This window comes from Anguilla anguilla, chromosome 9 (assembly GCF_013347855.1).
Source record: "Anguilla anguilla isolate fAngAng1 chromosome 9, fAngAng1.pri, whole genome shotgun sequence".
Classification (NCBI taxonomy): domain Eukaryota; kingdom Metazoa; phylum Chordata; class Actinopteri; order Anguilliformes; family Anguillidae; genus Anguilla; species Anguilla anguilla.
The window spans coordinates 45,187,425-45,210,353 of record NC_049209.1 but is presented as its reverse complement, the minus strand read 5'-3'; the positions used below and the strand labels follow the sequence as shown (position 1 = coordinate 45,210,353).

At 54.4% G+C, this 22,929-nt stretch overlaps 1 protein-coding gene across 1 annotated transcript in view; it reads left to right on the top strand.

Annotated features, from left to right (window-relative positions):
* cux1a (cut-like homeobox 1a) overlaps positions 1 to 20,854 on the top strand; it is a 44,118-nt gene extending 23,264 nt beyond the window's left edge. The window contains exons 11-16 of the mRNA XM_035435221.1: positions 130 to 477; positions 1,981 to 2,140; positions 11,782 to 12,051; positions 16,200 to 16,388; positions 19,900 to 20,167; positions 20,358 to 20,854. Coding sequence (XP_035291112.1) covers positions 130 to 477; positions 1,981 to 2,140; positions 11,782 to 12,051; positions 16,200 to 16,388; positions 19,900 to 20,167; positions 20,358 to 20,841 — 1,719 coding nt within the window. The 3' untranslated portion in view covers positions 20,842 to 20,854. The remainder of the gene's footprint in view (positions 1 to 129; positions 478 to 1,980; positions 2,141 to 11,781; positions 12,052 to 16,199; positions 16,389 to 19,899; positions 20,168 to 20,357) is intronic.
* The last annotated feature ends 2,075 nt before the right edge of the window (positions 20,855 to 22,929 follow it).

The window sequence follows — 22,929 nt, the reverse complement described above, 5'->3', positions numbered from 1 at the left end:
CCGGCTCGGGTCGTGTAGGGTCACCCCCCCACCCCCCCCATCCCCCCGCGGGAGTGCGCTCGCACCCCGTCCCACGGCGGGCCGTCTGGCCGGCCCTGACTGACTGTGCCTCTCTGTGTCTCTGCTTAGAAGCCCGCCCGGCTGTCCGGCTCGGCGGCCGGCCCTTCCTCCTCCTCCTCCTCGCTGGACTACTGGAAGGACTGGCCCAGCGCCGAGTCGCCCTGCTCTCAGGGCTCGGAGCTGAGCCTGCCCGGCCCCCCCGGCGGGGGCGGCGAGACCCCCCACAGCAGCCCCCTGCCCTCCTCGCCCGCCCTGCTGCTGCCCCTGGGCAAGCCCGCCAAGGCGGCGGTGGCCCCGCTCACGCCCGAGCAGTACGAGGTCTACATGTACCAGGACGTGGACACGGTCGAGCTCACCCAGCAGGTCAAGGACAAGCTGGCCAAAAACGGCATCTGCCAGCGCGTCTTCGGAGAAAAGGTGTGCGGCTTCACCCCCCCCCAAACCCCCCAAACCCCGCTTTCAAAGTCCCCCCCCCCACACACCGCACCGTTCTAGACTCCGCCCTTATCCCTTCTCCGCCACTCCCAAAAAAACAGAAATCAGGCTCAGGCTCTTGTGTAGATGGCGCTGCAGCATAAGCCGTCAGTGTCAAACAAATAAGCGTTTGTGTGCCGCTTCCGTTAGACCCTCGAGAGGCATTTTGTCTCCTTGATTTTTTTTTTGGTGGGGGGGGGGTGGTTTTTTTCGGCTTGGCTGTTTTCTTGTTCCTTTTTTTTCTGGGACGTTCCACCCTGGGCTTTTGGGGAGACGCCAAAGCAGTTTCCCACCCCTCTAGCCCCTCTCAGATGAGGTACCCGTCTTCTTCTTCTGGTCTCTTGGCAAGATGAGCGCCTCAGTCCCATCTGCACAGGGCCGCTGGAGGACTGGGTGCCCATCTCTGCGGCCCCTGCCCCAAATGTTTCGCCGCCCCTCCCCCATTAGGCGTCCGTCCTCAACCCCAGTAAAATCAGATCGACGGGCCTGCGTCGCCCCCCCAACTTCGGTTTTACGGGCTTTCCGTTGTCAGTTCGAATCTTTCACGTCGGCCAAATAAGAGCAGTCTCCTGTCAGTGCCGTGCTGGTTAATTCCATCACGCCTTGCGTAGCGTTCGGGCAGCGGGAATACGATTTCAACCACAAACAGCCTCTTTTTAAAAAAAATTCTGTGAGCGCTCGAGCAAATCGTTTTTGTAAAGATTTGCCAGCCGCATAAACACATTAGGCGGGGAGGAGAAAAAGCAGGATACTCGTTTTTTTGGAGAGAATCGAGTGAAATTATGTACAAACTGGCCTTTTATTCTATTGGTAAATGATCTAATTGGTCAATCTTTTATTTATACCCCCCCCTGGAGATTTCTCTAAGAGACTGATCTGCTCTCTTTGCCCATATTTGAAAGAACTGCCAAGGCGTTCTTTTGCTGGCTTGACTATATGGAGTTTCAAATCTCAGTGGCTTTAAAGCAGCTGTGTGTTTGTGTGTGTGATTTTGTGTCAGGGAGAGAGAGAGAGTCTTCCCATTAATTTGTATGCCGTTGGGAACCTTGAAGATGTGCATGTTCCATCACTACACATGTTGCCACAGTGTTTACCTTTCTGCTTATTGAATGACTGACCTGCTAGGTTGTGTGTGAATGACCTGCCTGGTTCTGTGCGACTGATCTTCCTGGTTCTGTGTGACTGATATTCCTGGTTCTGTGTGACTGATCTGCCTGGTTCTGTGTGACTGATATTCCTGGTTCTGTGTGACTGATCTGCCTGGTTCTGTGTGACTGATCTGCCTGGTTCTGTGTGACTGACTGGCCTGGTTCTGTGTGACTGACGGGCCTGGTTACTCTGTGACTGACTGGCCTGGTTCTGTGTGGATGACCTGCTTGGTTCTGTGTGAATAACCGGCCTGGTTCTGTGTGAATAACCGGCCGGGTTCTGTGTGCTTTGTTGCAGGTGCTGGGCCTGTCTCAGGGGAGTGTGAGTGACATGCTGTCCCGGCCCAAGCCCTGGAGCAAGCTGACCCAGAAGGGCCGGGAGCCCTTCATCCGCATGCAGCTGTGGCTGAACGGGGAGCTGGGGCAGAGCGTGCTGCCGCTGCAGGGCCAGCCGCAAGGTACCCGCCCGGCCGCGCCCGCCGTGCCACGCCTGCTGCCGTGCCCCCACACCCGTGCCACGCCTGCCCCCGCACCACACCTCAACCATTCTAACCTCGACCGCAGAACACCTCATCAGCAAACAACTGTGCTCAACCTCCAACGTCCTCTTAAACCACACCTCAGTCAAACCGCACCTCAGCCCTGTTCAACCGACATCCCCCTTGAACCACACCTCAGACATGCCCAGCTGTCACCCACATCCTCTTCATTCTCTGCATCTCAACCAAATGCGCACTTCAAGCAAAAAAAAAAATCACCTCAAACACACCACATCTCAACCATTCTCAACTGCTGCCAACCGCCCTCTCACACCCAACGCCACAACCAGAGCCACCTTATATGAACAGCCACAGACACGTCCCTGTTTGTCGCAGTGAACCGTGTTTTTATTTATTTATTTAAGTATTTATAAGGTGTCCTACACCACAGAAACTCCCACTCCTAGTGGAGAGCAGCGAGGCTGATGAGGCTAAACTCTCGGTAAGGTTCGTTTGATACGGGGTTCAGCTGGTGTGCAGGTGCCAGGTGTTCCCGCCCTGCCCCAGGAGAGAAGCGGTTTGGCGGCAAGCCTTCCTCCTGCTGTTTTGGGGCCGCTCGCATCATCACCAACTCCCCGGGGGCTGCGGTTGGCCTGTATTCCTCCCTCCTCTTCCTCCTCCTCCTCTTCCTTACCTGATTCTCATTCTTCTGATTACTGCTTAAAAGGATGTTCTGGGGTTGAACCTGTGCCGGTTAGAGCAGGGTGGTTTTCAGGACGGTTGGATGTGGGGTGGCGTGGGAGGGTTCTGTTAAGGTGTGCGGTAGCTCTGCAGTAGATCTTGGTGCGCTTGGACCCTCCTGTTCCTTTGCGTCGTCCTGTCCCGGCTGGCCCGGGTTAGACCTGCTGCCGGCCGCCCCTGGCCCGGACGCTAACTATAGCACCATGCTAAAAGCAGGGAGGGCCATCCAGGGCTCACGGGGTGAAGGAGCGGAACCCGACCAGTGTTCCCGTGGCAACGGTCCACTGGACGGGTGGAGATGTGAAGGAGCGTTTGGAATGGGAGCGTTTGGGTACAGCAAGTGTTTCCCGGGCAACCGAGCTCATTGCAGCCACGTCCAGCTCGGCGTTTGTTTCGGCGGGTCACGTGGAACCCCTGGGTCTTCACGGGTCGCGCTGGAACCCGAGCCAGATGCAGACCCCCCATGGGCCGGACCTCGCCCTGGCGCAAGGCGCGGGCATTTTAATTGCTTGGCGCCCAATCAAAGCAGAGCCGTTAGTCGGGCCTACAGTCCGAGCGCCGGCACGATTCTGCGCGGTCTCTGACGCTGTCGACGCGTTCCGCTGACAGATGGGGTTCGCGAGGCGTGCGTCCCACATCGTCCGAAAACACGAAATCGATTCTCACACGGAAAATAAACAGCTGGTGCACCAGAGGATTAAGCAGCTAAAATCACTCCCTCTTAGACATTTTGGAAAGACACCTTCCGTGCCACTGCAGGACCGGTAAGCAAGGCTTCTGAGTAACATTTCTTTGAAAGTGTAGCGACAGTCTTGTCAAACAGACTTTAAAGGAAGCGGCCCTTCCCGTGCCTTTTACTTAAACAGAGCGCGAGGGAGCTTTGTGCATTTTTAGACCATCTTTGCGTTTGATCTGATATTCAAACGTAACCATAACAGCACGTTCTTTCTACTCTTCAAATGAGTTCAAATCTTGGAAGAAAATGAGTATTCTGTCCATATATTGCTTTTTAAAAATGTTGGTGTCATTTTGTCCCTGAAGGGGGAACCTCATAAAAACAACAAAATACAGCAGCTGAATGTTGCAGTATGAAAAGTCAGACATGGAGCACTCTGTGATTTCCATAAGACTCAAAGCATTTAGAAAGTTTGAGCTTATCCAGGCATCTAAAAAGACTCTAAAACTATAAATAAGGCATTTGAGGTTTAGCATTAGCAATGGTAGTGGATGGAGCCGAATAATAGATCCGTTCAGGCTTGGAGGGGCACCCAAAAAACTCCATGAAACGGAGTCGCTCCTGCCCTGCTGTCATGTGCCTCACGGCCACACGAGCAGTCTCCTTACTGGGCAGCGAAGGCCGATGAGATTTAATTATCGTCGCTCGAGATGAACCTCAAAGTGCACTGATGAATCAGTGGGACGTGCAACAACTTCTATTTCGCCTCCCTGAATGGTGAAATGCGATAGGGCGGTATAACACAAAGAATGACAGGGCATATCTGTCTGGTACAGTCTGTGAACACTGCAGCACTGGATGTTTTTTGGACCGTGTTGGAGATCTCTTGATTGCTCACAATGAAACCTGACCTATCGCCAGAGGACGCCCCGTACCTTTCCCCACAACACTGAGGGTGCAGCTGTGCTTTCAGCTCTCTAGAATATTACAGATTTAAATCTCAGTATTTCAGCGCTGGTATCGGAGACGCTGATAGGGTGGGTTTGGGTGTAGCGCAGTGCGTGTGTAGAGTGGGTTTGGGTGTAGCGCGGTGCGTGTGTGGAGTGGGTTTGGGTGTAGCGCAGTGCGTGTGTGGAGTGGGTTTGGGTGTAGCGCAGTGCGTGTGTGGAGTGGGTTTGGGTGTAGCGCAGTGCGTGTGTAGAGTGGGTTTGGGTGTAGTGCACTGCGTGTGTAGAGTGGGTTTGGGTGTAGCATGTGTAGAGTGGGTTTGGGTGTAGCGCAGTGCGTGTGTGGAGTGGGTTTGGGTGTAGCGCAGTGCATGTGTACAGTGGGTTTGGGTGTAGCGCGGTGCGTGTGTAGAGTGGGTTTGGGTGTAGCGTGGTGCGTGTGTAGAGTGGGTTTGGGTGTAGCGCAGTGCGTGTGTAGAGTGGGTTTGGGTGTAGCGCGGTGCATGTGTGGAGTGGGTTTGGGTGTACCGCAGTGCGTGTGTAGAGTGGGTTTGGGTGTAGCGCAGTGCGTGTGTGGAGTGGGTTTGGGTGTAGCGCAGTGCGTGTGTAGAGTGGGTTTGGGTGTAGCGCGGTGCGTGTGTAGAGTGGGTTTGGGTGTAGCGCAGTGCGTGTGTGGCGTGGGTTTGGGTGTAGCGCAGTGCGTGTGTAGAGTGGGTTTGGGTGTAGCGCGGTGCGTGTGTAGAGTGGGTTTGGGTGTAGCGCAGTGCGTGTGTAGAGTGGGTTTGGGTGTAGCGCGGTGCGTGTGTAGAGTGGGTTTGGGTGTAGCGCGGTGCATGTGTGGAGTGGGTTTGGGTGTAGCGCAGTGCTTGTGTGGAGTGGGTTTGGGTGTAGCGCAGTGCATGTGTGGAGTGGGTTTGGGTGTAGCATGTGTAGAGTGGGTTTGGGTGTAGCGCAGTGTGTGTAGAGTGGGTTTGGGTGTAGCGCGGTGCGTGTGTAGAGTCGGTTTGGGTGTAGCGCAGTGTGTGTGTAGAATGGGTTTGGGTGTAGCGCGGTGCATGTGTGGAGTGGGTTTGGGTGTAGCGCAGTGCGTGTGTGGAGTGGGTTTGGGTGTAGCATGTGTAGAGTGGGTTTGGGTGTAGCGCGGTGCGTGTGTAGAGTGGGTTTGGGTGTAGCGCAGTGCGGGTGTGGAGTGGGTTTGGGTGTAGCGCAGTGCGTGTGGAGTGGGTTTGGGTGTAGCGCGGTGCGTGTGTGGAGTGGGTTTGGGTGTAGCGCGGTGCGTGTGTAGAGTGGGTTTGGGTGTGGCGCAGTGCGTGTGTGGAGTGGGTTTGGGTGTAGCGCAGTGCGTGTGTGGAGTGGGTTTGGGTGTAGCCCGGTGCGTGTGTGGAGTGGGTTTGGGTGTAGCGCGGTGCGTGTGTAGAGTGGGTTTGGGTGTGGCGCAGTGCGTGTGTGGAGTGGGTTTGGGTGTAGCGCAGTGCGTGTGTGGAGTGGGTTTGGGTGTAGCGCGGTGCGTGTGTGGAGTGGGTTTGGGTGTAGCGCAGTGCGTGTGTAGAGTGGGTTTGGGTGTAGCGCGGTGCGTGTGTGGAGTGGGTTTGGGTGTAGCGCAGTGCATGTGTAGAGTGGGTTTGGGTGTAGCGCGGTGCGTGTGTGGAGTGGGTTTGGGTGTAGCGCGGTGCGTGTGTGGAGTGGGTTTGGGTGTAGCGCAGTGCGTGTGTGGAGTGGGTTTGGGTGTAGCACAGTGCGTGTGTGGAGTGGGTTTGGGTGTAGCGCAGTGCGTGTGTAGAGTGGGTTTTGCTGTAGCGCGGTGCGTGTGTGGAGTGGGTTTGGGTGTAGCGCGGTGCGTGTGTGGAGTGGGTTTGGGTGTAGCGCAGTGCGTGTGTAGAGTGGGTTTTGGGTGTAGCGCAGTGCGTGTGGTCTCTGAGTAATGGCGGCAGGCTGTGATGTTTTCAGGCTTGGCCTGTGTTATGAAGGAGGGAGGCTAGGGGGCGGAGTCTGGGGTACGTACAGAACGGGGGGCCCCCCCAGGGCCTCCCAAAGCTGTAGTAATCAATTACCCCATCAGAACGCTGATGTATGATAATTACTGCCCCCCCCCCCCCCACCCCCCCTCCCCCTTAGACAGCGGCGCGTTCAGCCACATCACTCCGCGCTCACGCTCCAGCGGCTGATTAATATGCAAATAATCAGCCGATCGCATGATGAATAGGAGCGAGGGGGCGATGGGGGGGTGGAGGGATGGGGGGGGGGGGTTTGGAGGAGGGGGCTTCAGCGGGAGCCGCGAAGCGCGAGCATGATGAATCGCATTTACTGCCTGTCCCACATTAAGCACCCTTTCTCAATCATTTTTACCGCAAATTAGGCAGGGCAATATATAGATTACAGTGATGACTTTAACCGAAAAAAAAAAAGAAAAAGAGAGAGAGAGAGAGGGGAAAAAAAAGAGGATAGGAAATTAATGGCTTTTAAAATGGGCCCGTAGCTTAAAAAGAAACGTAAATGTCAGCTGGCCTCTTCGGCTTAAGCCCGGGCCGTGGGGGAGAGAGGGGGAATTTAAAAGGACATTATGTTACCGTGATGGTTTTAATGTGCCACTTGTTAGAGGACTCGGCGGATAGCGGCCGGGTCTTCCCGGGAACGGCTTTTTGAAGAGCGTCCCATTTAAAAAAAAAAAAAAATTAAGCAAAAGGCACATTAGCGCGCCCTCACGCCAGCGCGGGCTGTTGTTTAGAGTAACGGGGCGGGGCGTGACCCGATTGGCAGATTATCTGAGGGGCTGAGGTAATGGGGACGGCTTTAGGAGGCTGGGTAATGCCTCTCTCTCTCTCTTAGCCTGCGCTACGCTAACGCTCCAGCCGATACACAGGAAATGCGGTGGCACAGATGGGGGATTGACAGGGGTGGGGTCCGGGGGGGGGGGTGCGATGGGGATTGTGAGTCGCGTGCCATTTTAAGTGCAGTGTATCGGGGGCTTTTCCTGCGCTCTTGCCACTAAAGTTTCTCTTTCCCACATCCTGCTGAGCGTCTCGCACAGGCTCCGCCCCCCTCCCCTCCGGTGATTGGCTCGGGCGGCGAGCGCCCGGCCGGTGTCCGTCCTCTGTGACCCTCATTAGATGGCGATGGTTAACCAGGCTAAAAGCATCCCTCCCTGGGGTTAGCGCACAGAGCTGCTGCCCCCCCCGCCCCCCACCCCACCGAACTCCCCCGCTGCCGCAGGTACCGCACGCTCTGCCTCCACATCTGTCACAACGCATCCTCTCCCCTGAATGCCCGTTTGCCCTTCCGGATTGGAGGTGTTGCTTCGCGTGAGATACCGGCTCTAATTTGGGACGCTGCGGCCCGTTCCCTCCCCGGCGTTCCCCGGTGAGGGCGTGCTCGTACAGCACATTCCCCCGGCCCCCCTCCGGCCCGGTGTCTGCGGCCGCTTCGCCGAATCTCCCCAGCGATGCGGCACGGTTGAGGGTTGGCGGAGCGACGGCGGCCTCCGGCTCTCCTGAAGGACGTGCAGTTCTGTGTCTCCATGAGCTTAGAATTTTAGGGAGTGGCTTGTTCAGATTCTTGAGAAGAAACTAATTTCTAAAAAATTCTAAAAAACAACTTCTGTAACTTCTGTGGCCCAGAGCCCAACTGCTCTCCTACTTTTTCTGTCTTGTTTTCTCTGTCTACCCCCCCCCCACTCTTTCTCTTCCTTTGTCCCCCCAACCCTCTCTCTCCCAGTGTCTCTGTGTCCCTCTTTTCTTTCTCTATCCATCTCCCTCTCTTTCTGTTTTTCCTCTCAGCGTCTTCCACCAACTCTCTCTTTCTCCACCAGTGTAACCCCCCCCCACCCCCACTCCCTGTGGCTCCGCCCCCTGGGTGTTGCGCTTTGCTTCGCCGTGCGTTGCTGGCAGTGTCACAGGACGACCCGTCCTCCCTGGTCCCCTCTGTACGCCCCCCCCCCCCCCCCTCCCCGCTCGCCCCCCCCCCCCCCCCTCCCCGCTCGCTCCTCGCGCCGCCAGTTAAAATGTCACCAGCCGGCGAGCGGGCCCAGCTGGAGATGCAAGCTGACTGGCTCCCTCCCAGCCGCGTCCCCCGGCGCGCCGCGAAGATGATCGCATCTGACTGCTCCCCTGGCTGCTCACTTCAGGGCCGCGGCCAGCCCCAGCCAGCCAGCCAGCCTCGCCTCGCCAAGCCGAGCGGAGCAGAGCGGAGTGCTCGGGCTGAGGGAGGGAGGGAGGGAGGGAGAGGGAGAGGGGGGTGGAAGGAATGAGGGAGGGAGAGAGAGCCCACTTTGTGAGGCACTGATTAAAATTTCAAATATTTTCCTGAAAGCAGGTTGTTACTTCTTAACAACCAGACGTCAAAAAGGAAATAGACATTTCTGTCACGTGCATTGCTAGACATCAAATTTTTACTTTTTTTATTTTATTTTGTGGGGCCTGCTTAATCCTGTAAGATATATCAGGAAAGAAAAGCAGCCAAATTCCTGCCGCACTGACCCCCAGGCACCTTCCTCCGACACCGGTTTGCCACCAGAGACCACTGCGCTGCTGTTCTCACCGCTCACTGGAGTCTCTGACGGAGTCTCTTCACTGGCCATGTTTACATGGACCCTGAGACTCTGTAGACCCTTGGAAGAGTAGATTTTCTGGAATGTTCTTTCAAAGTTGTATGTTCTAGAACATTGCTTTCAGTTACCATTTGTGATTTGTTGCATCAGCATTAGAATGTTCAGTTAAGAACATTCTAATCACATCTGTTACCCTTCTAAAATGTTAATAGTCAGGTTTTCAAGAATTCCTTTTATGACCTCACAATATTAAGAGAGTTCTATAGAACAACCAGATTCTTTGCTTTATATTATTGAAATTGCCCAATTTGCATGTTTTGTAAATTCAACAGAAGCATGACCCAAATGCAGTACTGTGCCAATCGACATTCACTGCTGTCGTGTAGCACCAGAAACTCCTGCGACAAATCATATTCACATTGTATTCCAAATAAGGTGGTGCGAATGATTATCCCGGTGATTTTCCTAATTGTAACAAATTATTAGCTGTGTAAACAGCGCCTGAGTTATTCTGAATCCGTTCAGTTCGTCGCCGCCGTGTTTGCAGCCGCGTACACAAGCGCATCTCGCTATCCTTTGTCCCGGTAACAAGCCAGCAGATTTGGCGGATAATAGCGAGGGCTTTTTTTTTTTAAAATAGGGTTTGCGGGTAACGGCGCAGGCATCTGCCTTGGACGCCTTCCCGGCCTCTGTTCTCTCCCCGAATGCGTGCGCTAGCTCTTCCCGCTATCCGTCTCAGCAGCTGCAGGCTCATTGAGCCCGAACGCGGGCGCTAGCGTCGTAGCGCGCTACGCGCTTCGGGCTGCTCGTAAAACCGTGCTCGCGGGACACTGAGTTCGCGTGCGTGCGATCGGCTCCGTGCGAGTGTGAAGTCGGAACTCGTTTTTAAAAGGCGTTCTCGATTCTCTCTGCTCGCGTGCGAACGCGGCCGGTGGCTCAGAGCGGTCGCGAACGCTTCGGGAGTAAACAGCCTCTGAAACGCTGGGCTTGCGGTCAGACAGAGCGTGATTCTTCTGAGAGCTGCGTGCCGTAGCGCTACGAGGGTGTAGCTGAGGGTGTAGATAGGGGAGAGTGCTGCAGCCGGCTTTTTCAACGCTCACAGATTCGGTCTGTCACGGGTTCCAGACGGCCGTTCTCTCCTCTCTCCGTTAAATAGCGGGTCTGAAATTTGTCCCTCGGTGTGAAATGGCCGACGTATTCGGGGTTGACCCTGCTGTTATTTGTAGCTGATCAGGCTGCCTTCCCCAGGCCCTCTCCCTCTCTGGTTTGGTGTATGATTGGACTCTTATTTCGGCTGGTGCGCGGGCAGCCCCCCTCTCCCAGGCCCTCCCTGACTGACTGGGGTCCAGCTTGAAGGGGAGTTGATTGGGCGTGCGATGGGGCATCACGCAGCCATGCGGAGGGAGCCGGGGAAAATGACCAATTCGCTGAACGAGGCGATGATTCGGATCACTCCCGCTGCTCTCTCCCCAGACGGCACAGGAGTGAGGGGGGAGTGGTGGGAATAAACCTCGGAAACCTGCCTCGAAATTCTGCGGTACCAGAGCACCCGTCTGTCAGAATGCTTGCTATCTGACGGAGGAGACCAGAGCGAAGCCTCGCGTTGTGTTCGCAGCGACCGACGCGTCTCTTCAGGAATGCTCATTCGCGGCGGTAATCGCGATGTGGTGGTTCGCGGGAGAAGGCGAGCCGCCATCGCCGGGCCCTTTGAGCCCTGCGTGTGCGAGCGCCGAACCCCGCCTCAGAGACCAGGCCGTCCCGCCACGCCCGCGCGGGGCGAGGGGGCGACTTTAAGCGCGAGCAGACATGCGCTGGAGCGTAATGGCCGCATATTCGTCACTGTCAGGCTCCGCGCCGGGGGGCTCTCTGCCTCACGGCCGCCCCCCCCCCCCCCCCCCCCGCAGCAGGAATATTTATCTCTGCGCATTAGGTGGGGGGTTTACCGCCATTACACGACAGCGGCGGTGTTTGAGTGGTAAACGCGGCCGCATGCGCTCGTCCGCCCTATCCATCACCCCTCTCTCCGGCTCCCTCCGCCTCTCTCCCGCCAACTCCGAGCCGCTTCGAACGCCTCGCGTCTTCCCCCCTTCCCCTCTCCCCTCTTCCCCCCTTCCCCCGTCCCCTCTCTCCTCTCCCCTCTTCCCCCCTTCCCCCATCCCCTCTCTCCTCTCCCCTCTTCCCCCCTTCCTGGCTCCTCATTTTGAAGCTATCCCCACATTTTTACCGCAGGAAGACTTCTCCTTCGCCGCGACGGCTGTTGAAACAGCACCTGCACGGAAATGGTTTTACCTCTTTATTTCAGAGCTGCGCTCGGGAGGACTCCCTGCATCAGCAAATTGGTTCTCACTTCCTTAAAGGTGTGAGGTCACAAACGTGTCGTTAGGATGTTCTTTACTGAACGTTCCAGTGCTGATGTCACAGTCGCCGCTGGTTTGAACGCAGCGGAACTCTAGAACGCAGACTCAGACGATTTGAGCTCGGCGCTGTTCCCCACATGCTTGCAGAAACAGCTGCCGCTGCCGCATTACTGGAGAGCTGGCCAGACGTCTGCCATGCTGAACGTATTAGTGTGTAATTGGAGGAATGGGAGCGAAGCCTCAGTCTGAATGCGCCGAGGCTGTTTGGAGCCGCGGCGCACAGCGCTGGCCGTCCCGCCGCGGGACCCCCCCCCCCGGTTCTGACCCCGCTCTCGTCTCGCCCGTCCCGCCCGCAGAGAACACCCCCAAGACCTCGGCCAGCTGCAGCCCGGCCCCCGAGTCGCCCCTCAGCTCGGCAGAGGAGTCGGTCAAGAGCCTGGGGGAGTCGGCCAGCCAGCCGCCCGCCCCGGACCCCAGCGAGCCGTCCGAGTCGCAGCCCGGCACGCCCCTGCCCGTCCCGGGACACCCCAGCCTCAGCATTCAGGAGATGGTGGCCATGTCCCCCGAGCTGGACACCTACGTCATCACCAAGAAGGTCAAGGAGGTGCTGACCGACAACAACCTCGGTGAGTGCGGGACCACCAAACCGCCCTCTGTGCCTCCCTAAAAATCCACCCCCCCCCCCCCAGCACCCCTCTATTATGTGGTTGGCACCTATAAGGTCACAGTCATTTGGTTGTGAGGTAAAGCAATAACCAATCGTGCCGCTAATAAAATTATGCTATAATATGCGTACCCGTAGAGAAAGTTCAAAGCTGTCATTGCTTTCACTAATCGACCATCAAAAATAATAAAAGATTAATAGTATGAATAATACAGCTCTCTGTCTCCACTAGCAGATGCAAGTGGCCATTAAATATCCAGTCCAGTGCCTTTATACACAATTTTCTTGAACCTGCCAGTATTTAGGAAGGTATTCTAAGTGTATTAAGGACCGTAAACTCTGATTGGTTCTTTGGCTACTCTGTAAACCAGCACTACTCAAGTCTGCGGGTACTTGCTCCAACCATGCACTACACCACCTGATTTAATTAATGAGCTTACTTCCCAACCCAATGAGGTGAAGTTATTAGTGAAATCAGGTGGTGTAGCCCATGGTTTGATCACATGGTTTGCGGCCTGCAGGACCTGGAGTTGAGTAGCTCTGCTGTAAACCGCTAAGCCTGCAGGGAGCGTTTTCTCCAGCAGAGGGCAGCGGTGTCGGCCTGTCCTGCGTGTAGAGAGAGGGGTGTCGGCCCCAGAGGACTGAACTGGAGTAACCCGCGGCTGCGCGCAGCGGGAGACAGCGCCCGGGCGGGGTGCGTCCGCGGCTCTGAGATCGCCGTGGCGACGGCGGCGGCAATGATTAATGGGTTCCCTGGGCGCGCGGCGGCAGCGGCGGCGGGGTGGGCCCCATTCAGCCGTAATGGGCAGTGCACTCCAGTGCCCCCGCAGGCATCTCCTATTACTGCGGCCCCTCCACTCCGTCACTGCCTCTCTGTAATGAGACTTCCCCTCGCGCCTCCTTCCTCTTCCTCCTCCTCCTCCTCCTCCTCCTCCTCCCGGGCTCGCCCGTCCCGCCGAGAGGGAGCGGGGAGCCGCGGCAGCGGCATTACGCCGCCGGCACGGCCCGCCGATCGCGGCCCCCTCGTCCGCTCCGCCCCGCCCCCTCTCCCGCCACAAAGATGGATGTTGTCATTTAAGCGCTTTGACCGGGCATCGCCGCGGCGACTCTCATGCGGAACGGAGCCGCCGCCGCCGCCTCCTCTCTCGCTCGCCCGCTGCCGGCGCCGAAGCTCGCGTTAGAGCGAGGGGCTCGGCCTCGATTTATCACCCCCCTCCCCTCACCCCCCCCCCCCCCCCCCCCCCCCCCCCCCCCCCCCCCCCCCCCCCCCCCCCCCCCCCCCCCCCCCCCCCCCCCCCCCCCCCCCCCCCCCCCCCCCCCCCCCCCCCCCCCCCCCCCCCCCCCCCCCCCCCCCCCCCCCCCACCCCCGTTCCGCACGCCGCAGGGCCGGCCGGACTGATTTCATTGGCTTTCCGGCAGATTGGCAAGCGCTGCGCTTCTTGAACAGTGTTCAAAGAGCGGTGCGGAAAAAGGCTTTGGCTCGTCTCGGAAATACAGCGTCTGCAAGCGGCGATAAAAAGTGCAGCGCGGGTACCGAGCACGGCCGCTTCTGACCAGTGACATCAGAGCCAGGGGAAAGGGGAGGAGTCGGGGCTGTGAAAGTCACTTTAACGCGATATCCAGCCGTTAGGTTTCTTTAGTGCTTGTGCTTGCTTTGGGGGAAAACAGCCGTCTGCATTGAGACGTGCTTAATCTTCCCAAAAGCAGCGTGGCCTTCCTATAAGACCAGATCAGAGGCAGGGGAGCCCAGGCTGTCAATCTGCAGCCCTTCACCGTGGCTGCCCTGCCCAAAAGGGGACTGGCCTGTCCTGGGACCGCCTCTGCATAATGAGCGAATCGATCAGGCTGAGAGCGGGTCTCGGTCTGAATCGGCACACTTGCCTACTATTGAGTGCACACTCTGCATGCAAGTATGTAAACTGTATGTATGTAAACTCTATACTCAGTAGTAGGCAAGTGTGCTGACTCAGGGCCTGGTCTCAGCTGCAGTATGCAGGAGTGTGACCCTTTTCCTGAGGCCCCGCCCATCGCCATTTCACAGGCGGACTCAGTTCCTCCCCCAGGCCCCGCCCCCCGCTCTCACCTCTGTCTCATTCCTTTCTGCTCTCCTGTCTGGTTCCTCTGTTAAGCTGACCTGCGCAGCGCCGACTGGGCGGCCATTTCTGAACCGTGCGTGCAGTTCTCCAGGGAAACGGTGCAGATTAAAGAGAAAATGGCCGTCGCACAGTGTGTGTGTGTGGCTTCAGTGCACGGGCAGTGCTTTCAGGCATTTCATGAAATTTTCACTTGTGGTTCCCAGTGTTGGAACCAACTGGGGTACCTGTAATTGCGGTTTTAATATCTGTTCATCCGTTTTAAAGAAGTGCCTTTTGTGAGCTTAACTTTTAATCACCTAAATAAGATTTCCCTTCCAGTGCTTTTGCAGATTAACACCTGGAGATATTTTAGCATGTGAACCTTTGAGTCTGTTTTTGCCATTTCACTTGATGCATTTCTTTAAATTTGCATCCAACTATTAATCCATCAGCATTAACTTAAGGCATTTTTTTTAAATGCTGGCCAAGAATATTATTCATTTACTCTTTAAATGTTTAAGTATTAAGCACTTATTTAAGATTTAGTACTTTCAATGTGTGTTCAACCAAAAGTGGGGTGTTTTCCTCTGTTCCTCTTCACCACACAACCAAAAGAGGCTGGCCTAGGTTCCAGACAGCAGTTTCTCATGTCCCAGAGAGCCTGCCTTGCTTTACCCACTCTGGTTGCCAGCGTTTACCGTTAGCACCATCAGCAGCCAGGCCGCGGTTTCAGAAGCCGAGCGCGCTGAACTGATCTGTGGTGTTAGCAGCTAGTCCGTGCACACAGGGTTTTTATGGGAGCGTAGCGTTAGCAGCTAGTCCGTGCACACAGGGTTTTTATGGGAGCGTAGCGTTAGCAGCTAGTCAGTGCACACAGGGTTTTTTATGGGAGCGTAGCGTTAGCAGCTAGTCGGTGCACACAGGGTTTTTATGGGAGCGTAGCGTTAGCAGCTAGTCAGTGCACACAGGGTTTTTATGGGAGCGTAGCGTTAGCAGCTAGTCCGTGCACACAGGGTTTTTATGGGAGCGTAGCGTTAGCAGCTAGTCCGTGCACACAGGCTTTTTATGGGAGCGTAGCGTTAGCAGCTAGTCCGTGCACACAGGGTTTTTATGGGAGCGTAGCGTTAGCTGCTAGTTCGTGCACACAGGGTTTTTTATGGGAGCGTAGCGTTAGCAGCTAGTCGGTGCACACAGGGTTTTTTATGGGAGCGTAGCGTTAGCAGCTAGTCCGTGCACACAGGGTTTTTTATGGGAGCGTAGCGTTAGCAGCTAGTCGGTGCACACGGGTTTTTTATGGGAGCGTAAACATGCGTCGGAGGTGTGAAATCTGCGCGCGGGCGAGTCTCAGCAGTGCTGTGACAAATCGAGGGCACCTGCAGCAAGGCCAGTATCGCGTGAGGAATTCAGCAGGCAAACATTACACGCAATACAGAGCTCCTGTTTTAGGAGCACTTGCTCCTGAAAATTGATGTGTGCCAACTGGAAGAATAAATTAGGAGCGCATCTCCTAATTGGGCTGCGTTAGTGGCGCTCCTAAATTTTTCATCTTAATAGCTGGTGCTCTCTGGAAAAAATGTTAGTGTAGAGCCCTGCAATGGGCCTGTGTTCCTCCTAAAACAAATCTGTATTAAACTTAATTTCTAAAAAAAAAAAACAGCTAAAAAACTATAGGATCAGTGGTGCAGTTTTGGCCGTTTGTGTGTTGGCGATTGTGTATAGGGGTCAGGCTGGCTAACCATTAGCGGTTTCTCCAGGCCTGTGTCCTGCAGGGCAGCGGCTGTTCGGGGAGACCATCCTGGGCCTGACGCAGGGCTCGGTGCGCTAACGTGCTAGCTGTTTGTGAGCTAACGTGCTAGCTGTTTGAGCGCTAACGTGGCGGCTCTTTGTGCTTGCGTCCTGCAGGGCAGCGGCTGTTCGGGGAGACCATCCTGGGCCTGATGCAGGGCTCGGTGCGCTAACGTGCTAGCTGTTTGTGAGCTAACTTGCTAGCTGTTTGAGCGCTAACGTGGCGGCTCTTTGTGCTTGCGTCCTGCAGGGCAGCGGCTGTTCGGGGAGACCATCCTGGGCCTGACGCAGGGCTCGGTGTCGGACCTGCTGGCCCGGCCCAAGCCCTGGCACAAGCTGAGCCTGAAGGGCCGGGAGCCGTTCGTGCGCATGCAGCTGTGGCTCAGCGACCCGCGCAACGTGGACAAGCTGATGGACATGAAGCGCATGGAGAAGAAGGGTAATGAGAGCAGGCTTAGTACCTGCTGCCCCATTCAACACATATACACACACACACATATACACACACACACACATACACATACGCACGCACCCACACACACACGTACACACGCACGCACGCACACGTATACACACACATATACATACAGTACACACACATGCACACATGCTCATGCACACACACACGCACGCATATACACACAGGCACATGTACAGATGGACACACATACAGGTTCAGCACACACACACACACACACACGTTATTTTCGCTTGGTATGCATTATGACAGATGACTAATACATGTGGCTGAATCGGGACCTACATTATAAAAACAGAACACAAAGGCCTACTGTACAACAATGGCGGGTATAAAAGTTAGAAGGCTGGGACAGCTAATATACATGTCTGGGCATTTCGACACTGTGGTACCTCCCAGTCTGCGATTTATAGCTTAATTAATGCCACTTGTGTGGTTTTTCGAAGAAACCATTGTGGCAAATATATATACGCCTCCTCAGTAACAAATCAATATCCACATTTTTTGTGTTCTACGCATTTAATTTTCCTCATCTTGATTCTGGGAGTGTGTGTATGTCTGCGTACATGTATGTGCGCGCGTATGAGTTCATGCGTCTGTGTGTGTGTTTGTGCATGCTTGCGTGTGGGCAAGCATGCATGTGCGTGCGTGTGTCTGTAGTCGTCCTCCTGCTTCCCGAAAACACTGCGCCCTGACCGCGCGCCCCGTTCCAGTCGGCCAGCCCCACCGCGAGTGGCGCACACACACACACACACACACACACCGCCTCAGAAGGGATCACACCAGGCCCTCTTTTGATTGCTCCTTTTTTTTTTTTTTTTACTCTTAATGGTCCAGACGTGTCCCCCGGGCGGCGAATAAAAACCTGAGCCTTCTTCTCGGGGCTCCCCGCCGTTCCCCCCCCCTCCCCCTCCGCTGTCGGGATTGATCGGGGAGATAGATGTCAGCGCTCTCATCAGATATGACAGGCCGGTGCGTCTCCGGGGCCTGCTTATTTAAAGTCCAGTGCGTCCGCCGTGTTTTCCCCCTCTCTCTCTCTCTCTCTCTCTCTCTCTGTCTCTCTCTGTCTCTCTCTCTCTCTCCCCCTCTCTCTCTCTCTCTCTCTCTCTCTCCCCCTCTCCGCGGTAAGCTAAGTGCACATTCCTGGAGTGATTAGGCCTGTTTAACACTTCTCTCGGGGGTAGGAATGACATTACTGGTCCTTTCGGGTGGAGACCACTGTTTGCTCATTATGAGTCAAACGGGCTGCACCCGGCGGCTGTGTCTTCATTTCTATTTATTTTTTATTTATTTACGGAGGACGCCGAGGCCTGGAATGCACTTTTCCAGCCGGATTTTGGCGGTTGGGACCTCCGGTCACGCAGGACCAGCCGGCTGCTCTTTCCATAAAACCCGGACGAAAATCGCCGTGACGACGGTGCGAATTGAAGGGGACTGGGTTCGGTTTGGCTGTCGGGCCCTTCGGTGGGTGGGGGGCGAGACGCTGAAATTACACGCAGCCCCGCGGGTCTGATTCTGCCTTCGGGTTTTTCCCCTGAAGAGAGGCAGACCTGCGTGACCTCCGTAAAAACCATCCGATTTCATCAGAATAACTTACTGTGCAGTCACAACAAGAAATACATTTAATTTTTAAACAAAATTTTTAAATCCGTTTTTCCGCATTTGGTACATGCACACAAAATCCTCCCCTGAATTTTTAAGGCTCTCAAATGTGTTTAAAATGCAACTATTGCAGGTGAAACACGGACAAGCAACAACAACAAAAATTTTGAAATGACACATACATTTCCAGACACCGGTGATGCGCCCATGGAAACAGTTCCACGGAAATTCTGTGTGAAATGGAACCCATTGTGGCGCGTCCCTTTCAAGTCACTACAAGGAACGCCAGTCAGGAAAAATGTCTCTCTATGCAGCTTAAATATGAAACATAAAGACCCAAATGTTGTCTTTTTGCGGTTGGCCACCCAGGTCTTTGATCTTCACATAATGCAGACACAGCCGTTAGAACACTGCACGTCTGAACATGTGATCTTTGTTCTCTGTGGGGTAAAATCCGCGAGTAATTTAATTTAACCTACTTAATCACTTTACTTACTTACTCATTACTTTTTTCTGCATTGGCTTGTGTTTTTTTTTTTTTTTTTTTCCCCAAATTGCACTCCCGTCTCCTGACTTACTGAGAATCTCACGATTTAATTTGCTGCATCTCATTGTCTGGGAAAGATCTCTTAGAAAAATTTAAAACATTAGGTCATTAATATTTTCCTGAATATTAAGAAATAAATGCCTCTACATGTCTAAATTACTTTATAATTATTCCTCCTATCTATCTTATGGGTATGTGGGCACACACACACATCCACACGCCCACACACACCCACGCCTTGCAAGACTTGATATGTATCAAAATGAATGCCATGACACGATAAAATGCGCAGATTTAGGTTCAGTGGTGTTAAATTATGTACTAGGAACGCACTGAGAAGCGAAAACTGGTGTGTCTGTGAGCCAGACGCAGGATGATGCTGCCCCCTGGTGTCAGTACCTGGTCCTGCACGCTAGCCTTAACTGCACAGCAGTGCATGCGGTTGAGTTACAGCTATGGTCACTCATTAGAATGTGTTTAAAATAGAAAACCAAGTTTGGCTGCCCGTGATACATTTAATTTCAGCTTGGAGCGAGTGTGGAAATGTCTTGTTTACTTACCTTTCATGTAATGGTCTATGGTTCCTATGAAGATTTTAAATATACATTTGAGGAATTACTGGGGTTTTGAGTGATTATTCTTTGGTGGAACAGCATTAGCTTTTTTAGTAGTTCTTTTTTGAATTACTGTCGGTTAGGTAAAAATGATTGACAATTTGAATTGCCACATTAAGATAGCATTGTCAGTAGCAATGAACTTTCAATTCTAATCAAGAGCGATAGCTGGCTAATAAATGGTAAATGGACTGCATTTATATAGCGCTTTTGTCCAAAGCACTTTACAATTGATGCCTCTCATTCACCCATTCACACTCACACACCAACGGTGAAAGGCTGCCATGCAAGGTACCAATCAGCTCGTTGGGAGCAATTGGGGGTTAGGTGTCTTGCTTGTATGTCAGGGACACTTCGACACGCCCAGGGCGGGGGATCGAGTCAGCAGCCCTCCGACTGACAGACAGCCGCTGTTACCTCCTGAGCTATGTCACCCCTATAATAAAAAGCTTCTGTATAATTGCCCAGTCATTTCACCTGATGCGATCTTTTGAGACTGTTCAACTACTACCTGAGATTTTTTAGGTAGTAGTTGAACAGTATTTTATGATATTGTAATTGATAAATGCATTAAGAGACTGTCTTCTATTCTCAAGGGAAGGGTGACCAGCTAGAAGGTGAAATCTGGTAAAACACATGTCTGACGGTCCCTTACGTGTATGTTTGCGGTGCGCACATGTCTGACGCTCCCTTGCGCGTCTCTTTCCAGCCTACATGAAGCGGCGCCACAGCTCGGTGAGCGACAGCCAGCCGGCGGAGAGCGGCCCGACCGGCTCGGACTTCAGCCAGGGCAGCAGCCCGCAGCACCACCAGCACCACCTGAAGAAGCCCCGCGTGGTGCTGGCCCCCGAGGAGAAGGAGGCCCTGAAGCGCGCCTACCAGCAGAAGCCCTACCCCTCCCCCAAAACCATCGAGGAGCTGGCCAGCCAGCTCAACCTCAAGACCAGCACCGTCATCAACTGGTTCCACAATTACAGGTGTGGGGATTATTCTTATGTGTGTTTTTCTCCTTCTTCTTTTCTTTCCCCTTCAGCAGGCTTTCTGTCCCCATTCTGTCTGTGTTGCGCTGTGCTAAATCAGCCCTGCTGCGGTGAGGTTAGCGTAGCCTGAGTCTGTGTTGATGCTCTGTAGTCATGGTGACGCTGATGGCGGTGGATGTCGTCCCAGGTCGAGGATCCGCCGCGAGCTCTTCATCGAGGAGATCCAGGCGGCGGCGGGGGAGGGCGGCTCCCCGTCGGCGCGGGTGGGCAAGGCGGGCGAGGGCGACAGCTGCGACGGCACCGAGTCGGACGGCACGGTGGAGGGCCGGTCCGCCGGCGGGGGCCCGGGGCCCGAGGAGTACGGGGCGGCCTCGGAGTCCGAGGGGCCCGCCGACCACAAGGAGGAGGGGGGCCCGGGGACGCCGGCGGCCCGCTCCCCGGCCCAGCACGACCCCGCCGCCGGCGCCTCGGCCTCCAGCGCGCCGGGCACCAGCGGCCACCAGGGCGGCGCCATCGGGGGCCTGTTCAGCTTCCCCGAGGCGGCGCCCGCGGCCGCCAGGAACCCCAGGGACAGCAGCCTGCGCAAGAAGAAAGCCGCCAACCTCAACAACATCATCCACCGGCTGGAGAAGGCGGCCAGCCGCGAGGAGCCGTCCGAGTGGGAGTTCTGATGACACACCCCCCCCCCCCCCCCCCCCCCCCCCCACTCCCTTAGCCCCTCCCCCTGCCCCCGCCGGGGCAACCGGGGCTGCGCAGCTGTGGCCAGGCCATCCGGCCTCTCTCACATCGTCTTTTCTTAAGAGGGAGAAACGGGGAAAGTTGAAAAAGAGAAGAAAATAAAGAAAAGTTTCTTTAAAAAAAGCACTTAAAAGCCCTGCTGGCCACAGGGCCCCAAACACCATCGGCCATCGGTGCGAAAAAAAACAAACGATACCGGACTCTGAACTATGGAGCATTAATTCCCGTATATATTTTTTTCTTTTTCTTTCGCAGTTTCAGAGATGAAAACTGTCAGGAAAAAAAAGCAATTTATTCGTTTGTTTTTGTTTTTTTTTCCTCGGAGAGGTTCGTTGGCCGCCTCGGAGTGTTTGGGCAAAGGCATCTTCTCAGCGATATTTTTTCGCACTGTCGAGCTGAATAACTGTTACAGCGTTCGCCTTTTTCCCTCTTTGTTCTGTGTGTTTTCCTTAGAGGTTCCGTTTCGGTTTTTTTTGTTTCTTCGTTTTTTGTTTTGTTTGTTTTTTTTTTATTTCTCCAGTGCATTTGTTTGGCTACACATCAAGAAGAGTAAAACGAAGAAAAATCGCGAACAAAAGCCAAGCACTTAGAAATACGGGAGAAGGACCGAGTCCATCCTTCTGCTCGTCTCTGCAGTACTCTCCATTAAGCTGGCCATATAATGGCCGTGGACCTCCAGTACACTATGGACTACTTTTAGAAGGAATCAGCATTTTTTTCAAATTCTTTTTCTCCTAGGAGGAAGAAAGAAAGAAAGAAAAAAACACCTTTTTATAGCAATTTGGTTGCCACTAAGAGATTGCACAGTCTGCCGACTCTAAACGATCCTAGTTTGGGATTCCTAGATATAATGGGAGGCGAAACAAACAAAAAAAAAAAGACAAAAAAATAATAATGAACACTTGCTGTTTTAAAACTTTGAAAAGGAATAATGAACGAATCACTTTAATTCACATATTTTTTAACTTAAAAAACAAAAAGGTCATGTCAGGACAAACAAAAAATCCGAAAAAATCTTGTGGTAGCTGACTTAGTGTTATTTCTCGTAAGTGATCTAGAGCTCTTTGATAAGTAGTGCACATTTATTTCATAGCTTTAACTGACATCTGGATCTGTACACGGGCCATCAGGAGAGTCTGTTTAATACACTCCGTTTTAGGCCAAAAAAATATCAGGAAAGCTTAAATAGAAAAGAAAAAAAAACGTATGTACACATGGAGAAATATTTCAGTCTAGATATTTTTAAGACAAAAAAAAAAAGAACCTGCTTTTTAAATCTATAACCACAAAACCACACCCCTGAGACCTCATACTTGGGCAGGCAGTTGGACCTGGGGGCTGCAGCACTAAGCGGGTTTCGCCCGCGCCGTGGCGAAGCGGATCGATCGCGTTCTCCTCCTCCGTCCGGCGGGCGCGAGGAGAGCAGCGCCCGGCTGGCTTTACCACGTGCCCCCCCGAGCTCTCGGGCCGCGAACTCGCAACCCCCCCGCAACGTGCCCGCGGAGCTCGGAGGGGGACGCGCGGAGGACGCGGTGCCCCCCCCCCCCTTTTTGAACTCACCGTTTGTGTACGTGTGTGTGTCATGTAAACCCCCCAAACCCCCCCCCCCCCCCCCACGTCACGTGTTACCTTCACACGCAGCGCACGGTGCGTCTTAGGGAGAGGGGAGAGACCCGTGTAACTGACCCGTACGACCGGTTCCTCCTGGCGGTTTCTCCCTCTGATACGTATTCACAAAGGGCGCCATTTTGGCTCCTGTTTCCCTCTCGGGTAGTACAGATAGTAATAATAACGTGGAGCTGAAAACTCAAAGAATCGACCTTGGGAAGGCCGTCTGAGCCTCTGCTCTTTCCGTTCCGCGAGGGGCGCAGAAGGAGCGTTTTCTTTGATACCAAAGCAGCCGGTCACGTGAAGAGGTGCAGGCCCGCGCTCCGCCCGAGTCCTCGAAAGAGGGTTCGCCAGAGTCTCACTGCCAAACACACCCCCTCTCAAATACCCCCCCACCACCACCACCACCACCT